Below are 22,532 nucleotides of genomic sequence, written 5' to 3'. Positions count from 1 at the left end.
CCTGGGCCATCATTGGCCATTGTGGCCGCCTGAGGAATGAACCAGCAGATGGAAGGATCTTTCTCACTCTATGTAGCTCTGATTTTCAAATAAATAAGTGAATCATTTTATAAAATCTAAATTAATTATCTTATGGCATAATGCCTTTACCTAGATTCATTTAAATCTATTTTGTCATTTAACTATCAGAAAGCAATTCACATATTAATTCTCTAATTTTATAGCAATGCTATAGCATTACCTGTGTGACATCCAGGAAGAGCAGCAGTGCCATCTACTGACAGAGAGCCCTGAATAGTGCCAAGATTATAAACAATTCCCAGAATATGCAGCTCCCCTATGTGATGGGGAAAGAGCTTTAATCTTGCCTGTGGAGATAGTTAAAGTCATCTTTATTATGATTTTATATATCTTCAATAGCATTATATGCAAATTCTGTAATGTTATAGAAATATAAACATTCTGAAATGTCAATTTTTCATGATGAAAAGCATCTTTTTCAACAGAAAATCTCTAAAAGATCTTCATAAAGTAAATCAATACTTAAACTTTTTGGTTTTTAACAGGATATAAGATAGAATGATTAAGCAATTACCACTTTAGATTCTTCGCAATTAATTAAAAATTCTGAAATAACTTCCGTTTCAATAATTTCAGGATAACTTGTAACCTGAAAAATAAATAAGTTTTTTTAATAAAATATACATTCTAGTAATAAAATATCAGATTACTAACACTCCTATAGAACAATATTACTTACAAAGAATAACATCAACAACGTAACTTAGCAATTATTAGATTGTTACTATACTTAGAGAAAAGCCATACTGTGGTATGCACTTGACATGCTTCTATTTTGTTCAGCCAAACTCGGCTGAGAAGTGATCTATTCAAAGATATAGCCACACAGAATACAAGATCCCCAAGAAAAAGTTCAGCTGCTTAAAGCCAGCAATTCAAAAGAAAAAACAAAAAAATCACTTAATTTAATGTTTATTGTAAGCAAATTTCTCTACATTTTGTTCCAACTACGCTCTTGTTTTGCAATTTGGTAAACTTACACAGAGTAAAGATGACAGCAGCTTAGACGTGATGCAGAAGAAATAGGGGGTAACAAAAACAGTGAAAGGAGAAAGGCCTGTTTCCTCCAACCAGTGCCATTTAAAAATCACTATAATCTCTGGCTAAGTAGTAAAGTAGACTTACAGGCACTTGTGGAAGGTAAAACTCTTCAAAAACACTATTTTTTTTTTACCATGAAATTAGTTACTTGACACAAGAGATAAAAATTAAATCTCCTTAAACCCCAGTTCAGCACCTTAGTCCATCACCAGTAGAACTTCATAAAAGAAAATTTGAAGCTTACAGGAAAATTACATTTATACTAAGGAAATTTCATAAAATCACACAAAAATTTTCATTGTGTAGTATCAAGCCTCCTCTAAAACACTCAAGTTTGCTAGGAATCAATGAAACGCATGGGTCAGCATAGTATCATACAGGTTAGGCAGCTGGTTTCTCATATGTGTACTGGTTCAAGCACTGGCTGCTCCAGTTCCGATCCAGCTCTCTGGTAATGCACCTGGGAAAGTAGTATAAAATGACAAGTACTTTGGTACCTGCACCCACTTGGGCCTAGATGAAACTGTTGGCTCCTGAATCCTGGCTTCAGCCTGGCCCAGTCCCGGCCATTCCAATCATTTGGGGAATGAACCAGCAAGATCTATCTCTCTAACTCTGCCTTTTATATAAATGAAACTCTTTTTAAAAAATGAAATAGGGGCCTGATAGTGTGGCCTAGCAGCTAAAGTCCTCGCCTTGAATGTGCCGGGATCCCATATGGATGCCAGTTCTAATCCCGGCAGTTCCACTTCCCATCCAGCTCCCTGCTTGTGCCCTGAGAAAGCAGTCGAAGATGGCCCAAGGCTTTGGGACCCTGCACCTGTGTGGGAGACCTAGAGCAAGTTCCTGGCTCCTGGCTTCAGATTGGCATAGCACTGGTCGTTGCGGCTCACTTGGGAAGTGAATCGTCGGACAGAAGATCTTCCTCTCTGTCTATCCTCTTCTCTGTATATCTGACTTTGTAATAAAAACATATAAATCTTTAAAAAAAAAAAAAAAAAGAAAGAAAATGAAACAGAAAATAGGACAAAGATAGTTTTTGCTGACCAAATCAACAAAGCTTTTATAAATAATAATGCTTCTTGTCACAAAGATAATCAACACCTCATGCTGCTGCTAAGAAGCTTGCTCATCTTAGTATTTGTGAAATCGTGTCAAAGTACCGACTTCCTAGGTCTTTCTAATTTCATGTCTCAAAATATTCCCTTCAGAAATATTCTGAAGGATATCTACCACAGAACTGTGACAGTAAACAAACTAAACCTTCTAAAACAACTACCAATGACCACAGAATAGCTTAGGAATCATCAAAATGATGGAATATTAAAAATGAAATGAAATGTTGACAAATTTTATTCAGAAAATACATAAAACCCAATGCAAAAAGCAACATATATAATATGAAAGAACATAAAATATAAGAGCGTATCAAGAAGTTAAAAGGTAACTAATTTATTGTAAAAACATTTAAATACATGCATAGACCTTTCATAATACATAGTCTCCGTGAACTTGTTGGAAAGCCCCCCAATAAATGAGGGAAAACCTTATAAAGGTCAATGATTAGAAAGACAAAGAGCAAATGTTATAAAGATTACTTCTAAATATTAGGAAAACAATTTCATACCATATGCATTTCTATCTTCTCAATTTTCAACAATACACAATTTTTAAAAACCAAAATAAGCAAAAAATAAGAATTAGTTACAGCTCACTGGATAGAACTTGAAATGGTACAATAGCATCTCTCCGACTATAACTGAAACATGCTTATTACAAATACCTTTTAATAACTTACTAGGTCTTTAACTTCCTTATCCTTTCCATTCAAATCTTTAGGATGAAACTTCCAGAGTAACGACAAATCAGTCAACAAAAGTGGAACCTTCAAAGGATTTCTAAAAGCCACTTCTACTGTAATTGGTTCTATAAAATAAAGACCTAAATTAGTAATTTTAATAAACCTCACATCTTACCCTAAGCTTCGATTCTCTAAATAAACTTCGTTTTGACAGTTTTGTGTTCTTGCATAGACTACCTTTTACTAGCTTCTAAAATATTCATTTACCCAGGATTTCATTTTAAAATCACCTTCTCTGCATTTCCCCAATTTCTTCCTACTAAAGAATGTCGTTCCTTCATGTATATTCAAACATCACATTGACTATGCAAATACATGACTTACAGTGTGGTTATACCCTAATAAATCTACAAACTGAAAATGCCCTCAATCGGAATTTACCTTCAGTATACCTAAAGTACCAAACATCACAGCTTACTGCAGACTGCCTTAGGCAGACACAAAACGGCTCTTTTGTAGCGCTAGCCTAGGGAAAAACCAAACTACAGCAGTTTCTACCGATGTGTACTTTTCTTTAACTTTCCACAAGCTACCACCAATGAATACTTCATAAAGTGAGTCAGAGAGCTGAAAAAATATAGCTGCCACAACATTTCTATTTCTTTACTCCAGTGTCAAGGGTAGATAACAGTCCAGTTTTCCCATGAAAATGTTGCTTTCCTCTTTGTAATGAAGGTGTATGATGGGGACAAGGGATTCCGTAATTGCAATAGAATCTCCACCATTTGACTTTCTAAATGCAGCTCGGTAAGTCACACACTTCTAATTTACCTTTACAGTACAGCCTCTAGTAGATGGTATACACTGCAAATTAAATTAAATAGGCCCTCAATTAAAAAAAATTAAAAACTCATTTATATCACCTTCAACAACAGCAAGCGGAAATCTTGAATTATCTGAAAAGCTGTTCAAACAATATTGTGTGGGATGGAAATTGGAGGGAATTATTCCTTTGTTAACCACAGCCACAACTTGCTCCTCAAGTTCCTGCCACTGCTGAGAGGATTCAGAGTCATATTCTTGATCAAGACTTACATGAGTAGCTGCTTGCTTTTCACCTAAGAAAACAATGCACATTTGTTAATATCTGCACTTTAAATAAAAATACTTTATAAAAAACTGAAGTTGCCAATTCATATACACCTTGTTTTTCCAATTCTTTTTTTCCTTCTATTTCCAATTCTATGAGTGAAAATGACGTTTATATTAACCCTAGCAAAGCTGCATCTTATTTTAGAATATTGGTGTTTTTTCTGATTTTGAAAGAATTTTCTCTAGCTTTCACAAGTAATTTTTAATAAATTATTTCAAATATTTACAGAAAATGCATGAGGAATGACAGAAGAAATAGCATATTGAGCTTTTTAAAATTCCAACTTTTAAAAAAGATTTTTAAATTTGGTAAGCAGAGTGACAGGAATGCAGAGGAAGAGAGAAAGAGAGCGAGCCTTCTGCTTCCAAATGGCAGTCAACTGTTAGGGGCTGGGCACGATGAAACCATGAGCTTGAACTTCATCCCAGTGACCCATGGAGATGGAAGGGCTGGAGCATTCGAACCATGGTCCATGGCCTTCCCTAGGACATTAGCAGGCAGTTGCTAGATGAAAGGGGAGCAGCTAGGATTCAAAACACTGCTCTAAGCGATGCTGACATTACAGGCAGTTTACGCAGCATCACAATGCTAGCCTCCCAAAGGCCAGCCTCTGCCACGCAGTCCTGACAACGTTTTCACAAAGGGAGGTTACAGAGCTGATGTTCTCCGCAACTCTCACCAGTCCCTTTACTCTTCCCCACCTCAATGGTTCCACTTCTGCCCGAGCCTTTCTGAAGCTAAAGTGAATCATTTTCATTCCATGCTATTTTTATCACACTTGAATAGTACAGACACAATGCAACAGAATTAGCTTAAATGTTTGAAATTAACACTGTAATTGAGTATTTTTCACTTAACACTATACTATGGCAATTATCCAAAATGAAACAATCAGAATTATCCTGCAGCATGGATCATTATACGAACAAAACAAGACATATCAAAATCTACCAATTCACTATCAGAAATTTTGTATTTTTTATATTAAGAAACATTCTGCTATACACACTATGATTTTTTTTTTAAAGATTTATTTATTTTTATTACAAAGTCAGATATACAGAGAGGAGAGACAGAGAGAAAGATCTTTCGCCCGATGATTCACTCCCCTAGTGAGCCACAACAGCCGGTGCTATGCCAATCAGGAGCCAGGAGCCAGGAACCTCCTCCGGGTCTCCCACACAGGTGCCGGGTTCCAAGGCATTGGGCCCTCCTCGACTGCTTTCCCAGGCCACAAGCAGGGAGCTGGATGGGAAGTGGAGCTGCCGGGATTAGAACTGGCATCCATATGGGATCCCGGCACGTTCAAGGCGAGGACTTTAGCCGCTAGGCCATGCCTCCGGGCCCCACACTATGATTTTTAGAAAGCAAATTTACCTCTCAAAAATTACAGTTTATCTCAGCACAAATCAAGGGTCTTAACATATTTATAATTCTAACCCCACAGTACCATTCTAGCGCTCATGCCTGAAGAAAAATCATATTAGAAAAAAGCCTTAAAATAGCTAAATGTTCTCTGCTTCTGTATAGATTTGAAAATTTACACAATAAAACATTACTCATGACACAGAAAGATTTTGAAAGAATGTCATTTTACATACGATTTTACGTAAGCAAAATGATGGAGGGGAGAGATGTCCCCTTGGGACGCTCATATCCCACATCAGAGTGACTGGATTCCAGCCCCAGCTCTGCTCCATTTCCAACTTCCCACTAATGTACACTACGGGAGGTCACTGTGACAGTTAAAAAGGCCTTGGGCTCCTGTCACTAACACGGAAGAACTTGAGTCTGCCCCAGTGTCCAGCTGTTGTAGGCATCTAGGACACAAACCCATGTAAACCAACAATCACTATCTCCTTCTGTTGCTTTCTTTCAGACTGTCTTCCAAAGTAAATTTTGAAACAACAGAAATAGTCTAATAGGGGACAGCGTGATGGTTCAATTAGCTACTCCTCTGCCTGCAAGTGCCCACAAAGGAGACCTGGAAGAAGCTCCTGGCTCCCAGCTTCAAATCAGCTCAGCGACGGTCCTTGTGACCATTTGGAGAATAAGCCAGAGCATGGAAGATTTGTTTCTCTGACTTTCAAATAAAAATAAACAAATTCCAAAAAAAAAAAAAAAAAAGGAAGCAATCTGAAAAAGTAAGGAATGTTAAACTGTAAGTATCTAATGGTGTATCATGAGAAAAGCTGACATAATTACAACTGTTCTCAATGTTTTTGTGAAGGAAGAACCACCAAAGAGTAGCTACCTTAAGCTAGCAGGACAATCCATGAAACAGTACAGTTTTTTATTTTCCTGTAATCAACTACACATTATTTTTTTTTAACAAGGTGAAATGAAGGAAAAAACCCATTTTTTTTCAAGTTATTCTTAGGTCAACGGGACAAGCAAAACTATACTAACCATCAGCTGGTCGTCTATCATGTCCAAAGAAAACACGTGTTGCTGAACTGTTAATGTATGGTAAAGGAAGCTGTGGTAAAGGACCATCTGGTGAGAGCTGACTCACGTTCTGGGAGAAATAAAAAAGAAAAAAGGTACTAAAAAAACCCGACATTTTCTTCATGTATGTTTCCTCAGTTAAAAATACATTCAAGGTATTAAAGATCTGTTAAGCAAGAATATTAGGCATATAGTTTTAATTATTAAATCAGAGTCACAAAATTTTATAACTGAGAACTTTAGATATCATTTACTCTGCCTCAACGTTCTGCAGCTGGTTAGTTCTCTTTCGATATAGAACATTCGAATGTTATGTGGTATGTCTTGTATTTCCTATGCATCAGTATAGGATGCTACCTGCCAAGCACCTAACCTGATACAAGTCTAACATCTACCTGCATGATATATCACAACCACAACTTTCAATATTCTCCTTAAATAATTTTTTAACCTCCTGTCTCAGTAAAATATTCTTTCTTCCTATTACTCTAGGCTATAACGTATTTTCCACAGACCCACATCTTTTCATCTTTCCTCAGGAAAACAAAGGTACTATGTTCACAAAGGATGATAAAAGGATCTACTTTAATTGTAAAATCAGTTGTGAGCCTATAAAAATACAAAGTATAAACAGTTCAGAAAGCTTCTGGTACCTTTTTCCTTTTTTAAATAACAGCCACAAATCACGTTTATAAAAATGCTAAAAATTGTCCCGTAAATAAAAAATTGAGGAGGCGGCAATTTAACCCAGCTCTGTGACCAAGAGGCCTGGATTTATTATGACAGTTAAACATATTCTAATACAAACACTTGAATAGATTTTGAAGAGACACTAGCAAGTATGCTTCTTTTTCTGAAAATAACCACTTGAACACAATATCAGTATCTATTCCTGAAAATAAGTACTCACCTTATAAACATAAAGGTATTCTCTGAGGAAGGCCCCCTGTTGGGCAGCAGACTGTTTACTTTCATTGATTAAAATATGCCTAAATGCAGAGACAGCATTGTCCAGCTGCCTAAGCGTGTAAGACTGGCGTCCAATAGTGAAATTAATGTGATCTTCTGCAAGAGACCATCCTTTCCCTTTGTAAACTTGCATGGCTTGACAATAGCAACGTAAAGCATGCTTTTTCTGTAACAAAATAAATGAAACAAAGTATTTTAGTGCAAATTTTCATAAAACAAAATAAACAATCAAGTAAATGCTTTTTCATCTAATAGAGAATTCAGAGGAAAAAGAAATTTAACATTTTGGTAATCTCTTTTTCATTAACTGTGGATAACACTCTAGGGATTAAGTTTGTGTATGTTCACAGTAAAGGAAAGAAGAGAAAATGAGGAGAAAGGAAGATCACTCTATTGGGGCACCCATCCATGATTTCTGTGAGCAGTAGCTGAAAGGTGAACTTCAGAAGCAAAAGTTTACCTCTTGACTTCACCCACCTTGAATTCTTTTTAGGGGAATGCAAACTAATAATATTCAGCATCTAAATTTGCAACATGATTTCACTAATACTATGATTAAAACACATTCTCACATTGTACCAAGAGGCAAACTGTTCTCAAATAACATTTTCCTTCAAGTAAAACAATATTTATATCACAATATTTATCCCTTTGTTTTCAAAGACTCTCACTGAATTTATGTGGTGACATATGCCATATGCCAATTTGCATCATTGTAAGTAAACCTTAATTTTTTCCTATTAAAAATTCACCTACTGGGCCCGGCATGATAGTGTAATGGCTGAAGTCCTCTCCTTCAACGCACCAGGATCCCATATTGGCATCAGTTCTAATTCTGGCGGCCCCACTTCCTATCTTTGATTGTAGCCTAGGAAAGCAGTTGAGGATAGCCAAAAGCTTTGGGACCCTGCACTCCTGTGGGAGACCCAGAAAAGGCTCCTGGCTCCTGGCTTCAGATCTGTGCAGCTCCAGCCGCTGCAATTGCTGGGAAGTAAACCATCAGACGGAAGATCTTATTCTCCGTCTCTCCTCCTCTCTGTATATGTCTTTCCAATAAAAATAAATCAATCTTTAAAAAAATTCACATACTGGCTCAGCCTCGGTGACCTCCGCCTGTCTATCCCCCACAACTCAATAACCAGCACTGTGACCACAAAGAGGTTATACCTCACACAACTCTGATATAGTAGCGAGCTAGCACCATGTCTCAGTGAGTACTGCCCACCAAGACACCACAGGCTTCTCTGGAGTCAAACGGGCTGCCACCATGGCTTTCTATCCAGGGTGCTGTCTCCCAGTACCAATATCCCAGTGTTCACTGTACTTCCTACAGAACTGATGACATCACTATATTAAAACCAATGTGCTATACAGAACTCACTGAGAACGGAAAACTGCATGGAACGCCAAAGCCTTCTGAGTCCTGGAATAAAACTACAAAACTTCTTTCAGCAATAAATTCACTTTGTCATCCCTACTTAACCAATGAAAAACCTGGGACATGCTGAAGAAGGCTCCATTTGAAAGGATCAATAATTTCAGGAAAGGCCCTTCAGAACATTACACAGTTGAAGCTGATGTTCAATGCCAAAAATCTCCAATGAGTGAAAATTAATCCCAAAGAAACAATTCAAAGAAAACCACAACTGCAGTCTGAAAACCAAGAGGTTGTAAAGCAAGCAAAACCTTCTGTGTTCCACAGTTAAGTGTGGTAAGTCAGGAAAGCAACAGCTGTGAAAAACTGCCTGGGAGCTACCAGTGCAGCAGCATATGCAGCCACGAATCAGAATTAGAAGCTTGGTTGTTGGATTGTAACTCTTGAATATTTTAAGGGTTTGATTTTTTTATGAGCGTTAAAAAAGTTTTATTTGAAAGACAGACATAGGAAGAAAGACAGAAAATTTTATCTGCTGCTTCACTCCACAAAAGGCAGCGATGGCCAGAGGCAAGCTGATCCCGAACCGGGAGCCAGGAGACAGCTCACAATCTCCCACACAGGTGCAGGGGCACAAGGCATCTGAGCCATCTAAACAGAGGGCTGGACTGAAATTAGAGCACCTAGGATTTGAACTGGTGCCCTTACAAGTTGCCAGGGGCCAAAGGCGAAAGCTACACCTACTACCCCACATGGCACCAGCTCCTATATTCATTTTATACATCTGCATGGAGCTGAACAGAAATATGCACCGTATGCTAAAACTGCGTGCATGAATATATCGTGTAACAAATGTTCTTATGCTTGCTTGGTAGTGACACTGTCAGCTCTAACAATTTCCTCTGGCCCAATGCTACATTCCATCATGATTATGAAGAGAGAACAAGTGTTACTTATCACTGCCACCCCCTGAACTCAGACAATCTCCATCTTCAAAATAGAATTTCATGTGCCACAAAGAGGTTTTTTTCCCTTACTAACCCCTACTTCAGAGTAAGTTTCTGCACAGACCACTGCTCTTGAAGTAGGACGTTATAAATTTTGTATCATGCACAAAGTTGTCTTGGTGAGTTTTTATAATTTTTATTGGAAACTCAGATATACAGAGAGGAGGAGAGACAGAGAGAAAGATATTCTATCCACCAATTCATTCCCCAAATGGCTGCAACAGCTGGTGCTGAGCTGATTTGAAGCCAGGAGCCAGGAGCCTCTTCCAGTCTCTCACATGGATGCAGAGTCCCAAGGCCTTGGGCCATCCACAACTGCTTTCCCAGTCCACAAGCAGGAAGCTGGATGGGAAACGGGGCTGCCAGGATTAGAACCAGTGCCAATATGGGATCCTGGTGCGTTCAAGTTGAGGACTTTAGCTGCTTTTTATTGGGAAGGCAGATTTACAGAGAGGAGACAGAGAAAATCTTCCATTCCACTGGTTCATTCTCCAGCTGGCCATAACAAGAGGAGCTGAGCTGATCCAAAGCCAGGAGCTAGGAGCTTCTTCCATGTCTCCCATGTGTATGCAAAGTCCCAAAGCTTTAGGCCATTCTCTGCTACTTTCCCAGGAAACTAGAATGGAGCAGCTAGGACACGAACCTGCACCCATATGGGTTGTCAGCACTTGAAGTGAAAGATTAGCATACTGAGTCATAGTGATAGCCCCTACTTGTTACATTTCTTACCTAGTGAAGCATTAAACCTTTTTACTGGAATGTACAGTGAAACTGTCATCTCAAAAACCAACCAGAAAGAAGAAGAGGAACAAGGAGGGAATCAATACTGATATATTCTTTATTTGTTTCTAATAAGTATGCTGAATCTGTTAGAAATCAATTATACAAATTCCAAAACAAATTTTTTTAAAAGTTAAATGAAAGGCATGTGGAAAAAGCAGTGATGGTAGACAGAGCAAAGAAGGAAGCACACCTTGTGGACTTGATTCTAGAGCAGGTCAATGTCCACAGCCCTTCTATTCTGCATGTTACAGTTCTGTGACAAAGTCCAGCTCTGCTTAATCCTATCACCTGCTGCCAAGCCCTGAGTGTTTATTAAGAAAATTGCTGCTACTTTTTTCCCTTCCTCTTCGGTAGTCATTTTCTTTGATCATAAGGTAATACTACATTATATTTTTAACTAGTAATTGAAATTTAACTGACATAGCAAAAAAATTCCTACACTGATTTGTACCTTTTTAAAATATATCTAACATTTTCTTAAAATAATTGTTATTTCTTGAGAAAAAAAGAATTGTAATTGCTATATGGCATCAGTAAAGAAAAACAGTCTTTAAAAACTGGCACAAATAACTGAATACAATTAAGTGTTAGATTCAAGTGCATTTATTAAGATTTCCTAGAAAAGTACCTAAGGATATTTAAAAGAGCTAACAAGAATTAAGAACAGAAAGATTATCCAAGTTATACTGTATACACTGCATGCATTTTTAAATGACTTCAAACTTTAATAATGCCAGTTCCATATTGTTTTTAATTTTATTTATTTTCATCTACTTGAAAGCCAGAGTGATGAGGACAGAGCACAAGACAGATTGTTCATCCACTCACTGTCTCACTCCCCAGACGCTTTCAATAACTTTTTTTTGGAAAGATATGCCTTAATTTTTATTTCTGTAGATGATATACACAATAGGTATATTATAAATCTGATATAATATTTAATTTTTTCCAATACAGTTCTAAACATTTATTTTTATTGCAAAGTGAGATATATACAGAGAGGAGGAGAGACAGAAATATCTCCATCCGATGATTCACTCCCCAAGTGAGCATAACGGCCAGTGCTACACCAATCCGAAGCCAGGAACCCAGATCCTCTCCTTCCGGGTCTCCCATGCAGGTGCAGGGTTCCAAAGCTTTGGGCAGTCCTCGACTGCTTTCCCAGGCCACAAGCAGGGAGCTGGGTGGGGAAGTGGGGCTGCCAGGATTAGAACCAGTGCCCATAAGGGATCCCTGAGCGCGCAAGGCGAGGACTTTAGCCACTAGGCCACGGTGCTGGGCCCTCCAATACACTTTTTTTTTTTCGTTTTATGGCACAGTTTCATAGGCTCTGGGATTCCTTCAATCCTTCCAAAAAGCTCTCCCCCCATGTTGGATTCCTCCACATTGTTATAGTAGAACAGTTCATATCCAGTCATAATTCCTTCATTGCGGGCATGGACCATGCATAGACCATGCATAGAGTCCAGCATCTTATTGTCCAGATAAATTCAACAGTTTCATTGGGAGATCATCCCTGGTCTGAAAGTAGAGCTGGCAGAATATCATTCCCTCCAATGAAAAGCCACAAAACAATTTCAACAACAATTTACAACATTACGAGGTTAATTAACATGTCAATACCATGTCAATAACACTTTCAATAGTCATAGCTGAACCAGGCTGAAGCCAGGATCTAGAACTCCAACCAGGTTTCCTTCGTGGTGGCAGTGGCCAATCACTTGGGCCATTGTTCATGGACTCCCAGGATACATTTTCAGGAAGCTAGATTGGAAGTACAGGAGCTAAGACTCAAATCCACACTGCTTTACCAGATAAAGGTATTGCAAGCAGAAATTTAACATTCTCTGCCATCATGGCTTCCCATGGGTCTCCTTTTTAATTATGATATTTCAGTTTCAATGATATTATAATTCTTAAAAATGATACCATTCGCAAAAGTGGACAAAGATATGGAGAAAATAAATTATTTTTAGTATTACAGTGAATCATTATTAATGGGGCATATAAGTAAAAGATACATATTAATACACTTTGTTACTTTTTCAATATTCAACTTAAAGCAGAGATAAATAGTAATACAGTATGTTTCATTTCATTTGTACACACTGTGGAGGGAAGGACTGTGAAAAAGACGTTACGATTTTCAATATTTTTCCTCTTTAAAGGCTGAGAAATTTTAACTATCAATCATTGTAAAAATAGTTTATATGAATATTTTAAAGTTTTCAAATTTAATCTAAAGCAAATCGCACATTTTTTTACTCTCCACAGATTCTAAAAGCAGAGGAATTCAATCCTAAAGTGGTTAAAAATCACAGTATTTTTACATGAAATTGAGGGGAATTTTTAAACATTTTTGTTTCAGGATAACCTTAAAAGAATATACATTTGGGCTCGGCAGCGTGGCCTAGTGGCTAAGGTCCTCGCCTTGATCCCGTATGGCTGCTGGTTCTAATCCCGGCAGCTCCACTTCCTCTCTGTCTCTCCTCCTCTCAATATATCTGACTTTGTAATAAAAATAAAATAAATCTTAAAAAAAAAAAAAAAAATATATACATTTAAAACACTGGTATGTGCTGGTTAGTGCAGACCATCAAGATGCACTAACATATTAATGAAAATTTGCATTAACTGAATTTTAAGTATCCGTAGACTCCACACTGCTAAATTAAAAGCTCCTTCAGAGGCAAGACCAACTTGATTCTGTCTGTGTGTGCTCAGTTTTCCTTGTGCAGCCTTGGAGCCATACTTAGGTGACTACTCAGATCAAATTCCTGTCTAAATCCACAGCAAACCACAATCTCAATGCTCAACTCTGCTCCAGCTCCAACAAAGGGTTATAAGGACCACTGGGGTGGAGATACCTCTAAATCAGGAAGGATCCCTTCACCCTAATTGCTTTCAGAGGCAGGAGCATGAAGGCCTCAACACATTTAGTATTAAATGAACACCATTATAAAACTCTAAGAAACAACAGATTAGAGCTTAAGTGAAGATAACCTCTAATTTATATTGGAATGTATAGAGTTTATATGACCCTTCATACATAGTTTGGTTTAAATTTAACAAAATTATAAATTCCATAAAGTTTGTAATAATAATTCATAATTTAAAAATACATAAAAACTAAAGCTTAGAAGTCAGGTTTCTATTTGAGCAAAGTTAGGTTGCAAATAGATGACCAAAATTAAGGTTTGGATTTGTTCAAATTTTACGCCTGTAACGTACTGGCTCAGAACACAATTGATTCAGTTTTTTAGGACTGATGTTACATATTTGAAAAATGACCAAGGACACACTTTATAAAATTAGTTTATAAATTTAGTCTTTCATTAAAAAAAAAAATACACTCACCTGTCCTGCTTTACTAAACCGATGACCTGCCAATATCATATGAAATGCATACTTTCTAACCATTGGACTCTTCATGTTTATAAAGCAATGCGCTGCCTGCTCCAAAAGAAGTGCACTTCGAAGATCAGAATCCTACGGAATTTATAAAAGAAAACAAGGTTTCACAAAATCGAAAATAAAAAAGTAATTGGTGACAAAACATTTACTTTCTTCACACACACACACACACACCCATACTTACACTTGATCTTAGCCAAAAGGTAACATAAAGCATTTCAATGTATTAACTTAGGAGGGCAAAGACAGGGACAATCGTCATTCTTCCAAAACACACAAACTTTCAAAAACGACTTCAAAGTATCCTCTACCATGTAACGTTCAGCTTTTTATGAAAGAAATGTCTGGTTATGCATGAAAAATATAAATCTCTGAAGAACAGCAATTCTTCTTGAAAAGGCCAAAAAAATTGTAAAAGCATTTAAAAACCTGGAATTTAATATACACCAATGAAATGCAAAATAGGAAAGAAATTATACAGAAAAAAAATTATTTCTTCTGCAATTTTATCTGTGACATCTCATATTTCTACCCACACAAGAATAAAGGATCAAATTGAATTCTGAAATAACCTAATCTACTACTTTACTCTCTGTAAAGTTTTACTGTGTTTAAGGGAATCCTCATTTTTTCCTCTAATTCAGGAGGTCAAAACCACTTTTTCATAAAAATGTTTAGAACGTTTCCCTTTCAGTGATTGGTTTTGACTGAGCAACTAAGATATGAGTAAACAGAACAACTCCAATCCATTTCACTTGACCCTTACGACCAAGCATCTAAAAAAACTACATATTTATATTGTCATGTTAAAACCACCTTTCAATTTAAAGTCATCACTTTACAAACAACTGAGAAAGTACTGAAGGTTGTTGATTAAGTATCAACAACATTCTCACCAAAACTTTCTCTAGGTTTTCAGCTACTCTTGAGCTGAACCTAACATGCCCTTCCATGTGTTCTGCTGCCATTATTTTCCCCAGGGAAAGTTGCAAACAGAAAACATTGACTTTAAATGCAATAGTTTGAGCAAACTACAGTTAAATAGAATTATGTCATTTAAAAGCTTAAACATCTTTGAGGAAACCATTTAAAGAGCACTTATTAAGTGGTGGTTACTATCACCTTAATTCTCTCATGCCAAAAAGAAACCTAAGTGATCAGATTTCTGTAGTAATAGTGTAAAAGCAAAAAAAAAAAAAAAAAAAATCAATAGCATATAATTAACGAGTAATTCTTAGCCAAGAGGACATAGAAAAATTACCTAGGGGATTTTCAGAGCTTATGTTTATTATACAGGAAATGTATTTCTTTTAAAGCTTTACATCTTTTTTTTTTAAAGAATAAATGAAGCAAAAGCAAGTCTTTGAAAAAGATAACTATTATTTCCAGCTTGATGTTTCACATGCTATTTCTCTTTCTCCTCCTCTCACTCCAGCTCTGTGTGTGTTGTGAACATACAGAGGACTATATATTTAATATACATGCCTTTTTAAAAATACAGTATTTTTTTTCACACATGAGCGGTACCAAAGTATCTTGCTTTGTTCACATAATACCATGGGTTTCTTTGAAGATGTCTATAGTCTTGATTTCTTATAAAGTTCCACTGCATTCCAGCATAAATGTTCTATAACTTATTAATACAACCCTCGGTTTACTGCCAAGCTGATCCAAAGCCAGGAGTCAGGAGCCTCCTCTGGGTCCTCCACATAGGTACAGTCGCAAGAATCTGGGCAATCCTCTACTACCTTCCCAGGCCACAAGCAGGGAGCATGATGGGAAGTGGGGCAGCCAGGACATGTGATGCTGGCACCTGCTTGGAGGTGGAGAATTAAACAGTTGAGCCATTGTGCGAGTACCAGCAATGGATCTTTCATGTACTGGAAACTTAATCACACTGTAACAGTGTTAGGAAGTAGGATCAAGTAAGAGACTGGCTCTACCCTCATGAATGGATTAATGTCTTGAACAGGAAGGGGTTATTTATCATAAAAGGGTTTTTAAAAAAAAGTCAGTTTCACTCTATATTGTTCTCCTGTTCTCTTGTCCATCTATCACCCTCAGAACCATAGATTAACACGAAGTTAGGCCTTCAGACTGTGAGCCCAATAAACTTCTACTCTTTAAAGTTTTCCAGGTGCCAGCTTAGAAGGCTAATCCTCCACCTGTGGCAATAACATTCCATATGAGTTCTGGCTGTTCTGCTACCCGATCCAGCTTCCTGCCTGTGGCCTGCGAAAGCAGAGGAGGATGGCCCAAAGCCTTGGGTCCCTGCAACCACATAGGAGACCAGGAAGAAGCTTTTAGCTCCTGTCTTAGCACCTACTCAGCCGTGGCCAATGCGGTCATTTGGAAAGTGACCCAGCAGAAAAAAAAATCTCTGTCTTTCCTGCTCTCTCTGTAATTTTGAATTTCAAGTTAAAATACACAATAAATCTGTCCCCAGCATGATGGCTCAGTGGCTAAAATCCTCGCCTTGCCGAGCCAGGATCTCATATGAGTGTCAGTCTGTGTTGGCTATTCCAGTTTACAGCCAGCTCCCTGCTTGTGGTCTGGGAAAGCAGTAGAACAAGACCCAAAGTCTTGGGACCCTGCACCAGCAGGGGAGATCTGGTAAAACTCCTGGCTCCTGGCTTTGGATTGGCTTAGCTCTGGCCATCATGGCTATTTGGGTACTGAACCAGTGGACAGAAGATCTTTCTGCCTCTCCTTCCTATAAATCTGCCTTTCCAAAAAAAAAAATCTCTAAAAATTAAAAATGATAAATATTTAAAGTTATCAAGTTAATCCCATTCCATTACAGCAACACAAAATACAGAACTCAATTATCATTTCTGTAAAAAACTGTTGATAAAGGCAATTATAGATACTAAAATTAGTTTCAAATGAAAGCCTCATGATTTTAAGATTTTTTTGTGTATATGATTGTTAATTTAACCGGAAAAGTATTATCAGATGAACAATTTCTTATAGGAATAACTGCTCCCAAATTGAAATAACATAAAAAATTGCTATTGATACCCATGAACACTGATTTGTCATATCTTATTTATAATTAGACATAAAGCCTTATGAATTAAAAATAAGTACTTAACACAAACATGTAAAGTAGGATTAAATCTTTTTTTAAAAAAAGATTTATTTATTTTTATTGCAAAGTCAGATATACAGAGAGGAGGAGAGACAGAGAGGAAGAGCTTCCATCTGAAGATTCACTCCCCAAGTGAGCCACAACGGCTGGTGCTGCACTGATCCAAAGCCAGGAGTCAGGAACGTCTTTCCGGGTCTCCCAGGCAGGTGCAGGGTCCCATGGCTTTGGGCTGTCCTCGACTGCTTTCCCAGGCCACAAGCAGGGAGCTGGACAGGAAGTGGAGCCGCCAGGATCAGAACTGACACCCACATGGGATCCTGGGCATTCAAGGCGAGCACTACAGCCGCTAGGCCACCGCACCAGGCCCAGACTAAATCTTTAGAATCAAATTCATACATAATTCCCTATGGGATAAGAAATGTGACATGTCTAATTAAGCTAGGTTTGCGCTGTCATTCTGACAGCACGAAAGATTCACTTGTCAATAAACTGGCAGTCCCAAAAATGAAGTCAAAATATTTCTTTTCACCCTTATCTAATAGATATCTTTTGCTGCAATTTGTGGTACCGACAAAAATCTAGGAAACACAATTCCTGAGTGTCAAAGCACGTAACTCAGCTCTCTAATCTCAAGTCCAGTATACTTTCCGGATCGTACACGCCTTTGTATTTTACAAAATACTAACAAATTACTGGTTAAAACTTAACATAATTATAAGTGCCCGCATTTTTTAGAGGCATTGGTTCAATTCCTAGATGCTCGACTTCCAATCCATCTCCCTGCTTATGAGCTGGGAAGACAACAAAGGATGACTCAACTCCTTAAGCCTTCACACCCACTTGGGAGACCCAGAAAAATGCTCCTGGCTCCCACCTTTGGATTGTTTCTCTAGCTGTTGAAGGCATTTGGGGAGTGAGCCAGTAGAAGGAAGAACGTTCTCTCTCTTCTCTCTGTAAAATCTGCTTTTCAAGTACAAAAAAATAAATGTTTAAAGAAAAAAAATCCACACATATTACTTTTAGGAGTCTTTGCTCTCAAGTTATATTGCAAGAAAAATCTGAATAGTGTAGCAAAAAAGAACACTGATAACAATAATTTCTAGGCAAACGCATGACCATGTGGCCCAAACTTCCACCCAAGGCAGTAAAGACTGTGATACATTTTCTATTCCTTCATGACAAAATGAACTGTCCAGATTTCAGAAATAAGAGTGAAAAAGAACCAAAAACAATGACACCAAGTGGTAAGGTTAGAATGCCAACAGAAAATACCTACTCTAAAATTAAATTCACATGAGACAGAATGGCAGATTTAAGCATTTAAGCCAAAAATATAAAAGAAATTTTAGTCTCGCTCTTGAACTATAATTTTTCACACTTAACTGATAACTCCCAAATTGAAAAACACAGCAACATACTGAAACTCAAAATCAGATTATTTATTATAACAGAGAACACCAGCACACTGAGCAGCCTATATTCAGCTATACCAAATAGTTCATAGCTATACTGTATCTGCTCACATTTGTCAGTCAGTATCCACACAAGACCAATTAAACAATCTTTAGTCACCTATAAATCTGATTATACTTTACAAAAGGTTTTTTGGAGCAATTTAACAACCATTAGTAGAGCCATCTACCATGGGCCACATCCAGTGTTAAATAATAAAGTATAAAAATAAGACAACATGGTCCCCTGCTTTCAAAGAGCTAATAGCTTAAACATAATCTCCCAATACAATATAACAAGTCAGGTTTTACCACACTGCATGAGAAAGCACAACACATATATGTAGGATGATGCAGAGAAGAAAAGATCATCTGAAGCACATGACTACTAAGTAACAGGACTAATAAATTAGAGGAATCAAAAGGACAAAGTGCATGGTTCAGGAGAAAGACATTAAAGACATTAAGTAACAGGAATTTCTAAAAGCAGAGAAAAAATGCTAATAGGGAAGGAGAATACAAGAGCATCTTAAGCAATCTCTGTCTTGAACAAATGAAGAACTACTAGTGATAATATATTTTTAAAATATCACTATATCAGGTATGGAATTTTCAGGTTTCTGCTACGTTAATTTAAGGAGGATGAGAAGAATGGAAAATAGAATATGACAGAGTATTAAGATGCGGTTTTGGATGCCCATACCCCAAAATAGAATGCCTGGAATAAAAGTTTTATCTTGGCTCCTGCTAATGCAAACCTTCTGGAGGCAGCAGGTGACAAAGTAGTTAGGTCCATGCTACCCACAAGGCAGAACTGAACTGAGTTCAGCATACCCCACTTCCAGTATTATAGGAATGCGGGGAATAAACTACAAGATGGGAGATAGTTATTGCTCTCTGCTTTTCAAACAATAAAATGAAAATTCAAAATATAAAGATGCCCTGAGAACACCGTCCAAAGATAAAGCTCATTTATTACATATTTAAAATTAAAAATTCAAATATGTCTGTAATAAATGTCTCTGAACAAAAATTCAGGTCCGGGCCTTGGGGTTGGGGGCAGCTTGCAGCTCCCCGCTGTGTGGCGGCTGTGGGGGGTGCCCATTCTGGGCCGGACCCAAGGCTGGGAACTCAGGCCAAAGCCACTACCGAAAGGCAGTGACTGAGTCATTGGCTTGGGAGGCCAGTGCACCAAATGCTGCTAGGCGCTTCCTGCTGGCTGCTCAACAGTGAGCTCTGGAGTTTTTAGGATATGAAATTGCTACCTAGAGACACCCATGAATAAGGCCAGTTTTAGTGTGAGAGATGAACTCTGGGTGATTTCCAATAACAGGCTCATGAAACTTCCAGGCAAGCATGGGGACTGAGACCTGAGAGTTTGGAGGGGAGTGTCCATAAGATCTATTTGGGCCTGACTGAATCACCAGCCAAATTAGCAATCCTGAGATGGGCTGTTAGCATAGACCATCACTGACTGCCACACACCAGTCCACACCAAAGCTATGGATGGGGGACTGTCTGGCAGGGCTAGGTACCATTACTTGACTGGGTGGTGGAATAGTGGACTGGTCTCATTTGGCAGGGTCAAGACACTAACCAGCATGCGAGAGAATTTGGTCTGGGTGCAAACTCTGTGGGGGAAGTGTGGGCCCAATCCTGCGGAAATACAAGTCCCACAGGTTAGCTCGCGAGCTGGGGTGGCGATGGGCTAAGTTAGGAGTGACCATGGCACCTGCCATCACTTACGGGAAAAGGAACCGATGGCAATCCAGGCAGGTCAAGGCAGCACCACCCGAAGGTGCATTCTAAATAGAATGTGGGGTGGGCCTAGCTGCAACTGGAAGGGAGTGGACGGGCAGGGCCAAGCAAACTTCAACTCACAAAAAAAGAATAGAAATCAGGATGGAGCACATGTCATTCCAACCTAGGCTCTTACACCAACTGATCTGCATAAGGCAGGGATACTATGCCACAGCATCGAAGGCAAAGGCTGAGACAGGTGAGGGGCTAAGCAAACTGCGTCAGAGCACCCACTGGCACGTGCGCAATCTAGGGCTGGGAATAGACTCGGTTGGGGAGCTGTGAGAGTACACCCTTGCTGGGTTGGGATTCCCACAGGAGGGTGTGGGGGCTGGAGCAGAGGCTGTGTTCTGGTCTGGATATGGTTGCAATCTCCCTAGGCACAAATGTGGACTGCAGCTGGGCGCACCAAGCTTGGCTAGATGCCTTTACCATCTGGTGCTCTAGAGAACCTGGGTAGATGTAGGACGGACTAGGCTGGGTCTCTGCCCCTACTGAGCCATGTGTGAGCAGTTTCTGGGTATGGACAAGCCTTGGCTGGTGTGAAACAGCCAACACCAAGAACTGGAATGGACCGAAGGCCAGCAAGGAGGGCTGGCTCAAAGAACCACCAGTACGCGCAAAACCTGGCATAGGGAGAGGTTCTGAAGGAGGAGCTTGCGAAACTCCTCCGCTGGAACACAGCCCCTACAGGTGAGCACAACAACCACATCATGGAGCAACCCAGACCAGGCGAGAGGAAGATAGTCACCATCATACATATGGAATAGGTGGGGGGCAGACCAGGCTGAACCAGTTCACATCACCCGCTGGCAAATCTGAGCACCAGCATAGAGTGTGGGTCAGGCCAGTTTCAGTCACAACACATACCAGTGCACATTAAGGAATGCCAAGGTAAGGTGAGCCGTACCAGATGTGGTTGCAGCGCCCAAACAGCACACAAGCACCTGGGGGGAGGAGGCAAAGCTGGCAGCGGAATGTGGGCTCACCTGCTGGACAGATACTTCCACTGGAGAGCATGAGTTGGGATAGGGGCAGACCAGACCAGGTAGGGCTACAACACCTGTGAGCCTCATGTCAGCTAGATTGGGGAAGGGCCAGATTGGGCTGACCGTTCCTACTGGTGCAAGCAAAAATGAGAATGGGTGAGGGCTGGTTGCGCTTTGCCACATTATCAGCTGGCAGAGACTGGCACTGGGGGCTAATTCTGTTAAGTTAAATGCCAGAACCACCTGGAGAGTACACAATTCAGAAGTTGGAGTGGCCTAGTAGGGAGATAGTGGGCACCTCCCTCATGGGTAACCACTCCCACTGGAGAGCACGAACACCAGGACAGGGGCAGGGGTGGCCAGACAGAAAGGCACCTGCCAGTAAGTGTGTGGCCTGGATAGTAGGTTGGTTGGGTTGAGCTAGGCTTCAATGCCCACTGACAAGTACCAGAGCTAAATGGGATGTGGGACAGACTGAACAAGCCTGCAGTACATACTGGCATGCATGGGTACCAGGGTAGGGAGCAGGCCTGGTGGGGTTATGGGGAGTCACCCTCACTAGGCTGCAGCTCCCACTGGTTTGCGTGAGGACCGAGTATGAAGTAGGTAGGATCGAGCTGGACTACAACACCCATTGGTTCAAGTGGATGACAGGGCTGGAAACAGAACTGACCCAGCAATTGCAACGACCAGCATGTGCATAAGCTGATTGGTGTGACAGACTGTGCCAGACCCTGTACTGGCAAACTCACACAAGAATCAGGTTTGGGATCATCTCAGATGAAGTTTCTTTGGAGATCCCTCCAACTGAACTGCTGATCTCAGAACCCCACCATGAAGAGACTATGTTAGCCAGTGGACTCTGAATAGGTTTCATCGTGATTAGAACAGCGAGATTGGCAGCAATTCAGACCTGTTGAACTATCAAAACTGCTTGAGCAGGACCCTCAGAGCGTGCCTCACGTTGGGAACCTGGGATGGGTGGGAGGCTGGGTGGGGCTTTTCCCTTTGTTTCTCCCCGACCACAGATACAGGGAAAAAATGATGATATTAGTGTGGAAACAATGGTCTTACCCACTTTCCTGTAGCCCTTGACCCTTTGTACCCTAATCAACTAAGTAAGATCATT

General features: G+C 39.4%; 1 protein-coding gene across 3 annotated transcripts in view; it reads right to left on the bottom strand.

Moving 5' to 3' along the window:
• The window catches only part of TRAPPC8 (trafficking protein particle complex subunit 8), an 85,120-nt gene that overhangs the window by 24,580 nt on the left and 38,008 nt on the right, over nucleotides 1-22,532 (bottom strand). For all 3 annotated transcript variants that reach the window (XM_004579569.4, XM_004579570.3, XM_058677107.1), the window contains exons 12-18: nucleotides 14,016-14,147; nucleotides 7,435-7,659; nucleotides 6,486-6,594; nucleotides 3,847-4,041; nucleotides 2,921-3,048; nucleotides 596-670; nucleotides 242-368 (exon numbers count right to left, since the gene is read on the bottom strand). In XM_004579569.4, the coding sequence (XP_004579626.2) occupies nucleotides 242-368; nucleotides 596-670; nucleotides 2,921-3,048; nucleotides 3,847-4,041; nucleotides 6,486-6,594; nucleotides 7,435-7,659; nucleotides 14,016-14,147 (991 nt within the window). The remainder of the gene's footprint in view (nucleotides 1-241; nucleotides 369-595; nucleotides 671-2,920; nucleotides 3,049-3,846; nucleotides 4,042-6,485; nucleotides 6,595-7,434; nucleotides 7,660-14,015; nucleotides 14,148-22,532) is intronic.

The sequence above is a fragment of the Ochotona princeps genome, chromosome 18, assembly GCF_030435755.1.
Source record: "Ochotona princeps isolate mOchPri1 chromosome 18, mOchPri1.hap1, whole genome shotgun sequence".
NCBI lineage: Eukaryota > Metazoa > Chordata > Mammalia > Lagomorpha > Ochotonidae > Ochotona > Ochotona princeps.
The sequence above is the reverse complement of the archived record's forward strand: the minus strand, read 5'-3'. Positions and strand labels throughout refer to the sequence as shown.